This window comes from Halichoeres trimaculatus, unplaced genomic scaffold, assembly GCF_033239565.1.
Source record: "Halichoeres trimaculatus isolate MK-OKI-2021-1 unplaced genomic scaffold, fHalTri1.1 fHalTri1_scaffold_9, whole genome shotgun sequence".
Lineage (NCBI taxonomy): Eukaryota > Metazoa > Chordata > Actinopteri > Labriformes > Labridae > Halichoeres > Halichoeres trimaculatus.
Window position 1 is genome coordinate 5,369,958 of NW_027437188.1, and position 15,442 is coordinate 5,385,399.

Sequence of the window (15,442 nt, forward strand, 5' to 3'; positions counted from 1 at the left end):
AGTAGTGTAGTGTAAGTAGAACATTTCACTGTAAGTTTTAAGATGAAGCTGCTGGAGACCAGTGCTGTCGATCTCAAACATAAATGAAATGAAATATTTCTGTATGAGATTTTTTTTTTTTTTTTTTTAACTTGCATGAATCTCCAGCATCCTTAGAATGTGAAAAACATAGAGCAGCTGAGCAGGGATGTGAAATGGATGACTTAAACTGTGTTTTTTTTATTTATTTATTTAAAATGTTATTTTTATTTATTTTGATTTTTTGAATCACAACCATAGCACATTTCAGCAACCTGGATGCCTCAGAGACAAAATTTTCATAGAGAATATGGAAATTAGCCATTTTAATCCGTCTTGTCCATATTTCAGTGATATGGGGTTACAGACCCATTAAATTAACTATTTCACACCGTCAGGTCTCTGTAGGATTTAATAGCCCATCATTGCATCCCATACAGTCTGATTGGTATTTATCTGTGAGGGTTTTTACATGCTCTGGCTCTTGCTGAGGAGAATATTGGCTTTAAATCGTCTCAGTATAATAAATGCCTGTGTTTTACCTCACTATACCCAAAATAACCTACCTCTGAAGAAGCCCATTAGTCCTGGGCCAAGATGGGAAAATGGGTGAGGTCGAGTCATCACTGTAATGAATCAAGGGGGATGGGACAACGTTACGCACAGCACCCCATCAGCCACTCACGTCCAATGAAGGCTGAGATTGGATTTGCAAAGGGGGGTGGGGTGCGGGGTGATGACTCCCACTTTCTCGTCGTGGCTGGTCGCAGAGGGCGGGGCTCCGTGCCTGCGTTTGACAGCTGCGAAATGGAAAATGTATAGCGCACAGACGACCTGGGGAAGCATGTTCCTCCAAGGCAACCATACTATCACAAGGAATGGGATGCAGCATGGCTCTGTGTAGCCTGCGACTGTCCCCGTGAATCTGGGCCAATTGGAGAACACGAAGGACTAAACCAGGGGAGTAATTTCTCTTAGTCTGCATAAAAGCGTTGGATTTTAAGCGACATGCACCGCGCGTTCTCGTTCCCGGTGACGGTGGAGCGCAGTCGGACCAAGGAGCGCCTGGAGGCGAGTCTGGCCGGGCTGTGTGAGCTGGAGCTCCGCAAGCAGAGACAGGAGTGCCTGGTGCTGGGGGCGCTGGCTCTTGGAGACCCCCTGCCCCAAGACAGCTCCAGAGGAGAGCTGGCGTGTTTCAGCAGCTGGGGGCAGGAAAACTTGACACTTAGGCGTCAGCTGGTAAGAACTTTGAGTGTCTTTTACAGCATGTTTGGATTTCAGCAGCTCGACCATGTTGACTCACACCATACTACCACACCCCTGTGTTTGAACCCCCTTTTGCTCTGCGTGCCATGGTCGTGCACAGTTTTTGGATCTCTAGTGGTCTTTACAGCAGAGCCTCAGTGTGATTCCTATGACCGCTGGATGGACTCTTGCTCCGGGCTGCGTCTTTTGTGTGGGGATGACCCCTATCTGCGGAAAAAGTTACTCAACTTGATTAATGGGCTCTCTGTTTGAAAGGATGTAATGCGTTTCTCTGCTTTGGGCTGAGATTTATGCATTTGGGTAACGAAATCAGGGGGTGGAGCACCCGCCGTTTGTGGCACAGACCGAGTATTTAATGGCCCATTGTTCCCTCATCATGGACTTTTGTGGCTTTTACTACCTAACAAGCTCTTATTTGTGTTTTTTGGAGATCATAAAAGGATGAATTATTAACTCACATCATTCTCTGGGTATCACAAATTAACGTTTTTTATGTTATGGTTATCCTCAGTGTTATTTATAGGGCCGTTTCTCTTGTGTTAAGCTCAAGCAAAGTGAGTTGTGAATGTTCCTGAGACGCACTGATGTAAGGATTTAAAAAGTGGCTTCATGAAAACGAAGAGAAGTTTAATTGACGTCAGGAAGACAACAGCATCTCCCTGATAAAGTTTTACGCATCACCCCTGCTTCGGATTTAATTGCCTCTGGTCTGAGTTTCATGTTTTATTTCTGCTTCTTGAGTTTAAATGTTTAACTTTGAGTTTTTGTTGCAGCCCTCCTGTTGTCCTTGGGCAGCTCGCAGGCTGTCTAAACATTGCTACAATAGGAAGCCGTTATTATAGAGGGTGAAAAAGAAATTAAATCAGCCGCCTCCTTTTCTCCTCCCTCCCTCCCTCTCCTCAGCCTGGGGCCTAACAATAGGCGCATATGGAGCGGAATACTAATGCTGACCGAGGCCCATGCGAGGTGGCCCTCCACACTTGTGTCAGTTCGGTGTGGCATAATTCGGGCATTGCTTTGATTTTGCGGGCACTGAATGGTCTTGACTCTGATAGAGAACAAAGATTACGCACATGACAAAACTAATGTAATGTGGCCTTAACGTGGAATCCATGTGATTAAGTGTCTCCAATGTGCGCACTAAGCAGTCAAGTAAAATTCATATCCCTTGATGTTGGAGAGGCCTGTCAGCGCGTTTCAGTGTCTCCTCATCCACGCACTGACAGGAAACAGCCATTTTCAAAGCTGGTGCAGGAGTGACACGCGTTTCCCCTCAGGGCTGCATATTTTCCCCACTTTTTCATTCCGCGCACAACGTGTCCGTGGATCGATGTTTATTAACTGTTATGCTTATCCAAGCGTGTGAGTAATTACACGAGGAAATTCCTCGGAGAATGTGTTTTTTTTTTTTTTTTTGGTCCAACAGGACTCTAATTGAAGTCTCAAATTGACTCTTCATGATATCTGGTCGCCATCTGCGCCCCAGCCAAATCCCCGATCTCATCTCCTCCATGTAGGTTAAAGTCGCCAAAATGTGTGGTTCACGGATGTGACACAGAAACATCTGACCCAGGGGACTGCTGGTGTGCGCGTGCGTGTTTGCGCGTAGCTTTCTTGAACATGAATGTGGCCCCAGACAGGATCAGAGGCCCCCCTGTCTTTTTTTTTTTCTTTCCTCCAGATAACCTCCAGTGTGTGTATGTGCGCGCTATTGAAGGTGTTGACAGCTGTGGGACGCCAGACAGCAGCTGGGAAAGCATGCAGCTCTGACCCCTCTCAGCTACCTACTGTGTGTGTTTGGATAGAGCGGAAGTTCATGTATGAATTGTGTATGAGTGTGTGACATACATACAAGTATGAAAGTGCTCAAGTTTAGAATAGAGAGCTGTCATGGAGTTTTATTTCATTTCAATATTTTTGGATGCAGATCAATCAGTTTTATTATCCCACAAGTGCTGTTGGTTTACCACAGCTGGTTCAACAGAAAACATTTAAACTGATGCAGGAAATTAAAGAGACCAGAAGTGTGTTTAAGATCAGAATCTTACACTGATTGTATAAAGAATCATGACGGCTCAATGAGAGAAGGGTTTTTAATAGAATGACAGAAAGGATCTTTAAGAAAGAGCAGACCCACTGAAGAAGACCTACAATAGAAGTCTATCTGTAGAAGTCAGATTGTCCAAAATAAGAACAAGGAGTTGCCCTTTGCAAAATGATGTAGTACATCAAAATTTTCCTTTAAACACTGTCAAATACTGACAGCCCTGCTGCCAGAATTTTACCGTTATTTTAAAGCAAAGTCATTCTAGTTATGTGGCATTTTGGAAACATTTTGTTTCCAGGACTGCTATCTTCTGGAGAAGCCTGTGATAGTCATGTTCATCCAAGGAAAAGGGAGGCATCCTGATGCAGTGGGCTTGTGCGGTTGGCAGGCCGCCCTCGCGCAGTATCAGGAAAGTCGAAAAATGTTTAAAAATCTCCCTTTAATCTTGAAAAACAAATGATAGTCCTAAGTCTTGCAGGTCTCCAAAAGCCACCGCTTTTGATTATTTGATGGAAAAACTGGAAAATAAGCAAATATAAGCAAAAAAGTCTGTGCAGGGAAGAGAGCAAGCAGAAAAGCGTCTGCACAGTAGGAAAGCAGGATGTTACACTGAGGGTGGCACAGGCTGTCTGTGCTCCACATGGCACAAGCAGCCTGTCTATGCACCACATGGCATGGATTTGCTGTCTGAGTTCAACATAGTGTAGACTGGCTGTCTGTGCTTAATGGCAGAGGCCAACTGTCTGTGCTCCACATGGCACAGACAGGCTGTCTGTGCTCCACATGACAAGGACCGGCTGTCTGTGCTCAATTGCATTGACTGGTGTGTCTGCTCAGTGGCACAGAATGACTGCCTGTACTTCACATGGCACAGACCATCTACCTGGTGATTTTTGCCAGTTTTAAAATGGAGAAAAATATCAACTGAATTTTTTTTTCTCTTTTTTAGTTATTTTTGAAGAAAACACTACAGGGGCAGTAGTTTCATTGGAGCACAGACAGCCTGTGCCCTCCACACAACATCTCAATGTACAATCTGCCCATATCTCACTCATGGTTACATAAAGCCATCCAGACAAAATTACTTTGCTGTGAAATAATGGTAAAATAGTGGCAGCAGGTTTTACAGTATTTTACTGTTATGCTACATTCATAAACTGTGATCCAATTTACAGTATTATCCTGTAAAAATGAACTGTACATGCACTGTAAAATAACTGGAAATCACAGGCCTTTTCTGCTGCCAGTGTTTTACTGTTATTTTACAGTGAAATCTTTTACAGTGTAGAAAAAGGTCAGTGCCTGACAACAATGGGTACCATCCTAATAAAGAATTTCTCCCATGGGTCTGCAGTAGGAATTGTTTTGTTTCTTGCCTTTTGCTGAACCGCTGTCTCGTCATCGATCAGGTTGTGTGTGTCCTTGTTTGAAGACGGCTGACATCATTAGTGTGACTGTGGAGCAGTTAGCCTTCTCTGCGGTCACCGATCACTGGAGTGGATCACTGAATAGTCTCCTCCAGCACACAGATCCACACAGCCTTGTGTGAATTGGCTTATTAAGAGGCGCAGTCATTAGGGAAATAGATTCTGAAAATAAACAAAAGCATAGGGACACAAACAGCCATGCCAGGGTTTTTTTTTTTTTTTTTTTTTTCAGAGGACGTTTGAAAACACTGGGTTCACAAATGTACCGCTCGATGGTTTCTGGGTTGATTCCACAACAGTCAGTCAAATGAGCACAGTCTGGTGCACGTCCCTCTTAAGAGCTCCATTCACAGCCAACACACCATGGTGCCCTGCCTGCAAGCTTCTGTGCACGTATCCCACAGTCTGAGCATGCTAATGACTGCTATTCATTATGCTTATGCAAACACTGTGCACCTGTGTACAAATTTGACTTCTGTCAGATTGGAAATGGTCATTAAAATTTAATTTACCCCTCTATAAGAAATCATTTAAAGTCTGTGTGTGTATGAATGGAAAAAGAAAGGATCAGTGGTTTAGTCAAGTGTGTGTATACGTGTGCGTCTGGCCTCCCACAGCCCTGTCTGTGTGGAGCCAGTGACAACATTACTCTAATTATACAGGGTCCAGCAGTGCGGCTGCATGCCTTGTGTGCCTTGTTCCATAGAGTTTTTTTTTCTTTCCGATGCTATTCTTTTAAGACCCAGAGAAGGGTTTATAGAAAATGTGATTTAAGCTTAAGTCAGCATCAGGAGCCTGTGTTTGAGTGCAAACTGGTCAGACAGTCTCTGAAAGCATGTTTGCATTAGTTTTATTTATTTTGGATCAGACTGGGGAAGCCCTCACGTGTGAAATCAGCCAGTAATCAGTCACATTTCTGTCCTGGGTTCACCTGCTGCAGGGTCGTTTCCATTGCTGAAGCAGGTGTTCCTGGTGTGCAGCCTAATGGCTAGGTGAGCCTGGCTGTACTGTGTCTTCTCTGTTTCCCCCCATCCCCCACTGGCTTGAAGCAGAGGATGCAATAAAACAGTAATGATACAGTGTGCAGAGTGTCACTGAATCAGTGTGGGACCATTAATAATAGAGTGCAATCAAAGACCAGTCTGCAAAATGGTCCCTGTTACAATGAGGAGCTGCTCCCGACTGCTAAATGTTGTATTGTGTTTGGTTTGTTTGTAGGACCACAAAGGTTTGTTTGTTTTCTGCAGCATTATAATTTAATGGTCAGCACTGTGGCTCACACACTGTGTCGATGTGCACGCAAAGAGAGGCTGCAGGCAATCAATTGTGTGCATCTGTATCATTGATTAATTGATTTCCTATAGTCTCCCCTCCTCCAAGCTTCTCCAGCCCAACACGAGGAGTTAAAACAAAGCTCCCACTCTTGGTTTTTACCACACAAAACCATATTGATGAAGTGATGGTAATGCTTTGTTTATGTTAAGACAAGTTCCCCTGTCAAGACAAAAGAAGTGACAGTGTTTGGGGTGAAGAGGTTGTGTGGGAAGCCGTAGGTTAGCTTGGGTCAATTGCCTCTCAGCAGCATGTGCATCATGGCTGCCTTGAGTCTGCAGGACAAAGGAGCTCAACAAATCACTGGTGCACTAACCAAAAGACACCCTTGGAGGTAGGCCAGACTTGGTTTCCTGTTTTCCAGGATTTTTTTTTCTTCTTTCATGACACATTCCAGGTTTTAGGAGAAAAAGCATGCACTGAGACACAAACATGCTGTTCTTTCAGGTTTGAGCTGTGAAATGTTCCTTGTTCTGGAAAATTGACTGTGTGACCTTTAAAGAGCAGGAGTGTTCAGCCGTGCTAGCAGGTCTGTGAGAGTGTAATTAGGGAAAGGGAATCTGGCACAACTTTCTGCACCAGATGTGTTCAGAAGGGGGAAAAACCTCCCTGACTATGTTTATTTAATGCAGGGGTTTATTTGCAAAGATAAATGTGTAGAGACAGTGCTGAGGACGAGGAGAAGACTGGCTGACACGTGCTTCATCAGGAGGGTTTTGGAATACAAAAAGTAACCCTCCCCCCTCCTCTGTTTTGAGGATATGCTCAATCTTCTGGTAATGAAGTCTCCAAATGAGCCTTCAGTGTCAGTGGAATCACACCTCTAAGAAAATGAATTGCTTTTGTGCATATAAATAACTGTCTGTGGGAGAGTATGTGACTCCAAAGTGTACGTGCTGTGTGTGATTGTCTGCAGATGATAAAACATGTGTCAGATGATGTCAACAGGAGACTGGAACAATTTCTCCTGCTGGCTGAACGAGCGTGTCCAATTCCAGTATCTTACCAGTCTGCTTGTGCGTCGTTTTGAAAAACCAGTGTTGAGTGTTTAGACTCTCAGAGTAAAAACTGTGTTGTTTCTCTTTTTATAGAAGTTTGTAGATTTTTAAAAGTGTATTTATTAGCCAAGAGTCCTCATTTTAAATGATGTTAACTGAATAGTGTGTACGTGCGTGTGTCTTCCACCCACATGAGACACTGGCCCCCTACCCTTCACAGACCCCTGAATTATTCATGTTCCAACTGACGTCTTACACAAGAGAGCACAGTGACAGATATGGAAGCTGTACAATGATGCACTCCAGTGATGCAGGACTCTGACCTGCTGTGCCTTATTTGTCTTTTAGTAATAGGAGGGTTTTGACTTATTCAGTTTTGACTTTGTTTTAGTAGTGATGAGTCATTTTTAGCATTTCATTGCTTTGACAAAAGATTGAAAAATCTCCTTTTCTCCAACTTTAAATGCTAGTTCTTGAAAACAAAGGCAATTCTTCTTCTTGTTGTTTCAATAAAAAGTATCATCGTGCTTTACAATGGTCGTGAACAGTGGCCGAGTTTTTGAAGCTCCTTTTGTAGCCTCTGGTTAGTGAGGACTTTCAGCCAAGTCCCCCTTTCTCCAGTCCATCCTGGTGTTTCAGTACCACCAGAAAAATCAAATAGCAAGAATGGGGATGGTGTTGTTAGTTGACACATTAACCCTTTAAAGTCTGGGATAACTAAGATGCAGGGCTGGGGGACTGATAAAAAAATAATACAACCTGAAATTTAGAGCATTTTTTTAATTCTAGCTGATGTGTGTTTTCATTGTTTCATTACTTTGATTCAATATATAGACCTTTATTGTTCATGTGTACTTGTTCATTTCAGTTACTTCTTTCAGAATTATACACATATTTACAGAATTAGCCGAGTTGAGAGTGGGACAATCATGCATTAACTCAAATTAAGGTAGAGGGTTCAACTAATGGTGATTTTGATTTTTGCCATAACCCCCCCTGCCTTTCTGACATTTTAATACACTCTGCAACAATGTCCATGGAAAAAAAATATTGCTACATCATCTTGTCTTTTTTTTTGTCATTTTTTGTGGAATCTAATATGATAAGTTGGGCAGTTTTAGCAACTTTTGAGCAAAATTTTGAGAAAATATGCACTTTATTAATGCAGGGAACACTTATTTAAAAGAAAGAAAAGAAAGAAAAATGAGTGACAATTCTGATGTTGTTCTTACTACAACTTGTTTAAAATTATTTATGATTTTCATGAAAAAAATAAGTGGGTAGAGGATTTCAAGAGAGCAGCTATTTTGAAAAGTGACAAAAAGTACAATTTCAGCTGCCTGTAGTTGGATGATAATCCTCAAAATCTAGCAGGTTTGTAAAGAAACTATTTATCATGTTGGTGAGATAGAGGTCTTTGAAACTCATGTTACTAATACGACACGTTCAGCAATGAAGGGTTTAAGCAGATTTTCAGCTGCACTGTGCAGACATCTGCATCTAGGTGCAGTTTGTAGAGAGACAATGACCAGCATTGGATCCAGTGTGTGCTCCATAAAGAGTTGCTTGCATGTAGCAATAAGTTCTCAAATGCAAGCAAGCAAAACTAATTGGAAAACTAAAGAAAAACTGGAACATTTTTTAGGTTGTTAGAGTTAATGACAAAAGCTGGAGACTGAGAATTCTTACCTATTTTTTTTTTTTTTTTTTTTTGCCTGTGGTAAAATCACATGTAAAAAGTAAATAAAGGGTTTATCTCAACAGGTGTTGGTTATGAGTGTCAAACAAGACCTGTAAGTTGAAAAACAAGCAGTGGAGGATTCACAGCAGTGCCCCTGTAACATTAGCATTTCTTCAAAACCAGTGGTTTGATTTATGAGGACTCTTGAACCCTCTGCTTTGTTGTTGAAACCACTGATTGCTGCCTCTTACCAGCTACTTAAAAAGCCCTCCAACAGTGCAATCAAACACAGCCAGCCACAGCATGGTGACCGAATGTTTGTGTGTGTGTTTGTGTTTCAGAGTGCCCTTCAGAGTTCCCCATGGGGCCTAATGCAGGCGCTGGAACAGCAGGTGGGAGAGCTGAGGATCGACGCTGCTGACGGCGCCTATGATGGAGCTCAGGGAGACACAGGAGATAGTCGGCCCAGTTCTGGTACTCTCACTGTTAAAACATTTTATTTTGTTACTTTTGCACTTAATCACTCACTTCCAAGTAAACTGTGCACCACATGAGTGAATCTTTTCTGTCTTTGTAGTCCAAATATGCTCGTGATGACTTTTTTATTATTTATTTGTGCCTTTTCATGCCCCAGTTGTTTCTGTTTTGTGGACTGTTAGTGAAATGCGATGAGACACTCCTCGCATCACGTAGCATATTTTTAGAGAATTGGGACGATCAGTGGACTATAAGAAATGAGACAGTCATCCTATTTGTGTGTGTGTGTGTTTGTGTGTGTGTGTCTCTCTCTAATTGTGCTTCCAAGGTTTCTATGAGTCGAGCGGAGGTCAGTCGCCTAAAGGAAGATCTTGTTCCACTGAACCCACAGAGACAGTCTCCTCCTGGGCTTACTCCAACGACAGGCCGAAGTCTGTGGGTAAGAAGAAAAACTGGACCTGGAAAGTCTGAAATACACATGCAAACATCCATTCGTTGAAATTGCAGCATTCACACAAAATATTTAGTTTTCTTTAATTTCTTTATTTTTCCCTGTGTATTTTATTACCTACAATAAAACCAAGTGATAAGAAAAGGTGTCAGACAACCCAGAATTAACACGGTTTTGGCAAGAAATAGGAACATCTGTAAGAAAACCAAGAACACATCTTCATGGCCTTTGTGTCTCCTGGGTAAGCTCAGTTCAATGACATTTAGTCCTGACCACAGTCATGGCCTCCTTTCAAGGAGAAGATTGATTTTGGCTCCAAGAAGAATCAATGATCTTTTCATATTTCCTGGTTATGTGATCGTTATAAAGATAATCATCTTTTGGCCCACAGATTCATGTTTGATATGGAAGGTTTTAATCTGGTTGGTTACATCAGGTCTGTCTGAGCCAGGTCGGACTGATTATCACGAGAGGAGATGTAAAATGTGGTCAGACTTTTTTTTAAATGTCTGCTTTCAGAAGAGATTTTATGAGACCATGCAGAATCATGTTAGGTGGTGTGTTGCTCCCTTTGGCAACCAAACTTCAGCCCTTAAAATAACCAGTCCTAAAATATTTACCAATTCTAAACATTTTATTTCAAACTAAAAAAGCACTCAGACAGCGCAGACCTCTGCCAAGTATATTGTGATTGTCACCAACTCTTAAGTCCTACTTTAATGTTATACTCCCTTTCAGCAGACTGGCTGCTACATTTTGGTGTTAGTTGCAGGTTTGCACAATATTTTTTTACCTGACAGTGTTGAAAATGATGATGACCCAGTACATATTTCATATACTGGATCTTAGCATCCAGAATATTGCCAGAATCTGGATCGTACTTTTACATCCGTCAGAAATTATGGTGACCTTGTCTTGTATTGTTTCGTAAAGCAATCCGACCATTTATGGTGGAGTTATATACAAATATGGTGAAACAGCCCTTTCTCACAATGATAAAGAATCATTAAAAAAAAGTCCTGGATCCAGATGGTGATCCAGATCACTTCCAAAATGTAATCACTTCTTCCTTATCCCATTTTGAACATTTCCTGAAAATTTCATCAAGATCTGTTCCTTACTTTTTGAGTTATGTTGTTTACAGTCAAACAGACAAACTATCCCAAAAACAAAACCACCTTGGCGGAGGTAATTAAAGGAGTTCCACTTTGACAGTAAAAACAGAATGATAATAGGTAAGGTGTCATAAGTCATGATGTGTGTGACAACACAACAAAACGTTTGTAAGGATTTTAAAATTTATTGACTATGAGCCTGGCCTTAGACGATGGTCGTCAGTTTTCTTGACACAAACTTTTCATTAACACACACTTTGAGAGGATACAATATAGCTGCGTTTCCACCAAGCAGTACGGGTCGGTTCAGTACGGTTTGGGACGGTTTGGGACAGTAAAGTCTCATCCCGTTTGCGTTTCCACAGCAAACTGTGCCCTCTCGTGGTGGGCCGCGTGTAAGCCGCATGCCGGAAGCCACAGCTGGTAAACAATAGCGCGATGCCGTAGCAGCTTACCCCGCGATTAAACCCAACAAAGAAGAAAACGCGACACAGTAAACACGATGAGCACGGATGGAAGACATGCAGCATTTCGTCCTCTCTGTGATTTTCATGTAACTCTCTGTTACAAAGTGCAATCAAGCTTCGTTTCAGAGAAGTCTGTGTGCCGCCAGGAGAAATGCAGCCGCTGTCGGGGCAAGTGATGATTCTTTTGACCAATCAACCGTCTGCAGTGTGTTGCTCCACCTCCCGAGAGCGGATCGGTTCAGTCTGGCACCCATACGAAAGGGTCCCAAAAAAGTGGGACGGCTCGTCTCGGTTTTTAGGGATCCGTCCCGGGATGAGTCTGTGGAAACGCTGCTAAAAGCGCACTGTACCGAGACGAACCGACCCGGACTGCTTGGTGGAAACGCGGCTTATATCTCTCATTTTTACATTCAGCTGCAAAAAAACATCCTGGATCTCATCCACAAACAGATCTACGGTTGTGGATTTATTTGCTTTTGATTCCATTTTGTGCCTCATAAAGATTTGCATATGGCACTGTCTGTTTGACTTAGATACCACCTGGACCCTCTTTTTTTATTTTATGCTCTGTTAATGTGTTCAAAATAATAAAATGTAAGCAGTGAGACCATAGAATCATAAATGATAATTCAGAGAGAAAGACCAGTTCTTTCATGGGTCTCAAGATTTTTTTTAATTTTATTTATTTATGTTTTTTGGGGGGCTTTTCATGCTTGAGGGAACCTTATGGGGTGCGACCTATACCACCAAGCCATCTCCGTCCCTATATAGTCATTTTTAGTGAGCGTCATCTCATGCATGTCTTCACTTTTAAGAGCATAATAAATGTTGATTCGTGGAGTTACAGACATCACTCGGACCTACAACAGTATTGTTTCCTGTTTTTAGGAGACCCTCTCATGCTGAATGAAGACCAGGATGTACCAGCCACACGCACCACCCTACCCCGCTCCTTTTCAGCCCCTTACCCTCCTCTAGAGGGCATCGCTGAAGAAAGCTCAGCAGTTGACTCGTGGCAGTGGGACCCCAGTGGTGCCAATCAGCCCTGGCAGCAGCAGCAGCAGCCAGAAGAGGATCAGCTGACAGAAGAAGACTACCAGCAGGCCTTGAGGGTGGAGGGATACATCATGAGTCTAATCCACCGTCATACTCTTGCACCACGTCCATGTCAGCCTCGCACCACCCTGAGCCCCGACCCCCTTTACAGCAGTGCCTCTGGACACGGCTCCCTACACAGGAGAACCCTGTCTCTGACCACTGAGCAACGCCTCCCTGACCCCCACATCCAGCCGAGTGTTGACCTTTCAGCAAACCCAAGAAGCCAGGGCTGGGGTTGTGACCTGCTGGAGGGGGAGGCCTGTGGGGTAGAGGCCCCATCTTTGGAGGAAGACTGTTATCTGGCTTTGCCCTACCCCCAGCCAAGGCCACACTCTCTGGCTGAGAGGCTGCCCTCACCTCTGCCCCCCATGCACCCCAACTGTGGTGTTGGTGTGCCTGACCTTTGTCGTGAACCTCTTTCCCCTCAGCATTATCTGCAGCCACAACCTCCTGTTCATCACAAGCACAGTTTAGTTAGTGCTCAGTACATCCCTGGACATCCATGCCATGCCCCCGTGTGCTCCCCCAGACACTACAACCCAGAGCAGCTGAAGCCCAACAGAGCCATCACCTCCCCTGACCACACTAACTCCAAACCCAGATCCTCGAAGAAGAGCAGCAATGAGCGACAGAGAGCCAAAAAATCCAGCAGTAAGACCAGTCGGTCCCAGTCTGAAAACAGCCTCCTCGGCCAGCGGGTGCTGCCTGAGCGGAGGTACAGCACCACGGAGAGGCACCAAGTCAAAGGGGATTGTGCTCAGAACCAAGGCCAAGTCCCTGGACAGCAAGCAGGAAGTAACGGCCACAATGGGAGTCGACGCTGGTGCTCTAACCTGGAGCTCAGCCAGGATGAAGGGGAGACCCAGGCACAAAGACGGCCTCCTCGAAAAACCCGACATGGACATTCTTGCTCCAATCCCCAACCCCAGAGCTACCATCACCATCCGCAGCACACCCAGCGCTGGCACCCAGACTTCCAGGAGAGAGCACCTATTTGTCAGGGAGAGGAAGGTTACGGTGGCGCTGCCCCAGCAGAGTCCGAGTCCAGCATGAGTGAGGTGTATTCCCCAGCCTCCAGCTCGCTGTCCAGTGACTCAGATGAGAGTGGGGGGCTGGTGTGGCCCCAGCAGCTGCCCCCGCGCCTTGCTTCTACCTCCTCCTCCTCCTCACCTTCACCACAGGCTACTGCCAACACCCCGGCCCAACCGAAAGCCTTTGTCAAGATCAAAGCCTCCCACGCTCTTAAAAAAAAGATCCTCAGGTTCCGCTCAGGGTCTCTTAAAGTCATGACCACAGTGTGAGGAAATGCTCACACCTGACGACACTCAGAACTTTTACTGCTGTTGTAAAGCCATTGTCAGAGCTAAACGCTACCTAACAGATTCAGCCCTTCCACCCTGTCTACCTCTTAAACACTATGTTCTAAGTGAAAAACATTAACTTTAATGGGCACAATTAAAGATCTGCTGGGGATCATCCGTCTGAAGTGTCTGGTTGAATTTATCTTGTAGCTGACAACCACCAGACACCAGACTAATGGCCGTCATCCCGTGCTAACTGATTATGGTTGTAACTGCAGAGTTCCACCGTGACGGCGTGGACCACAGTGAAGCTAATTGACTGAATTAGCTTCCAGTTTTTCTTGATGTCTGTTGGCCTTATTAGCTAATTAATCACAGATTTATAGATGATTAATTCATGCAGTGTGTAGTTGGCCATATGCAAGTTGTCAGAAATGAGGTTTAAGTCTTGTAAAACAGCCAAGCTCCTGGCAAGAGACAAGTGGTTACATCACAGTCTTTTCTGAGAAATCTTCGTAAATTAGGTCAGTTTTTTATGGGTCAAAAGTTTTAGAACTTAAAGAGAAAGTTTCCTGGAAAGAACTACATAACTTGGTACAGATTGAATGGAAATTCCCACAAAAGGGCAATCCCTTTAAAGCACATATTCTTAAGTTACCGGAACTTAATGCCCTTACATTTGAAATGCCCAATTCAGTATTTCAAAATCGTATCTCAAGGTTCTTATTTATTGGAATGAATAGAGTGAACTAATCGACAACTTTTGAAGAATACTATTCGAATGATATACGTCTTGCAGGAAACTTGATGCCATTTAATTTGATTCAAATACATCCCATGAAATTAGGTATTACTTAATTTTTAGGATATCGTAATACTCAAAGCATGAGGGCAAAGAATTTGCCATCCTAACAGCCAAGCAGACATCACACAGAAAGTCTGTGTTGTGCAAGAGTGGACTCATATTAAAAAGAAATTATTCATGTTTTCATCATCCAGCTGTCAGAAAATTCAAGACCTAAATTTGAATCTCTGCTCAAGGAATAACAACAGGCAAACTCTCTGTCACCTCTTTTCATTGCTGCTGGCTGAGTTTTTTTTGTTGTTGTTGTTCGTTGAGCATAAAATAAAGATGCTGAGTCATGATTCATGAATGAGCTGGATACAAGCTGCAGTTCGTTGACTTATAAATGTGCATGTGTTGTCTAAGTGCACAGATTATTAGATCACACCAACTTTGACACTCTTGTAAATATGTATGGTTTGTACATACCACGATGAGGCCTTGTTTGGAATGAATGTAGTTTGTAAATAAAGATGATTTTGCTCAGCTGTATAAGTTTTGAAATTTCATTACTCTGTATACATTTGACAAACCTACTCTGCACAAAAAAATGTAACTTCTTCTTTGTTATAAACTTGTGATCTGAAGCGGCGGTGCTTTGAGATTCCACAGATGTACTCAGAGGAACAGAAAAGCAGAGTATAGCTCCCTCTTGTGGATGATGCTTAGAACTGTCAGATAAGAAAATGTGACTCATGACATCACTGAAATGACAAAACAACTATACATAAAAATCAGTCAGACTTTATTTATGTATCACTTTTCATACACAAAAAAGGTAACAAAAAGTCTTTGACATTTAGAAAATTATAAGCACACACATCAACACACCAACCAGCACCCTCTAGTGCATAAGAAAAGCACAACATTATTAAAAGCTCAGCCGATGGTCAAGGAACTATAGGAACTGTCTTGAGACC

The 15,442-nt window shown here is 43.2% G+C and overlaps 1 protein-coding gene across 1 annotated transcript; it reads left to right on the forward strand.

Annotated features, from left to right (window-relative positions):
• Positions 1 to 800: 800 nt before the first annotated feature.
• Positions 801 to 15,017, forward strand: LOC141798430 (dapper homolog 3-like). The gene is made up of 4 exons (XM_074680371.1): positions 801 to 1,257; positions 9,111 to 9,243; positions 9,575 to 9,685; positions 12,168 to 15,017. Exons 1-4 carry the CDS (start codon positions 1,027 to 1,029, stop codon positions 13,676 to 13,678), a joined length of 1,986 nt encoding a protein of 661 aa, XP_074536472.1. The 5' UTR covers positions 801 to 1,026; the 3' UTR covers positions 13,679 to 15,017.
• The last annotated feature ends 425 nt before the right edge of the window (positions 15,018 to 15,442 follow it).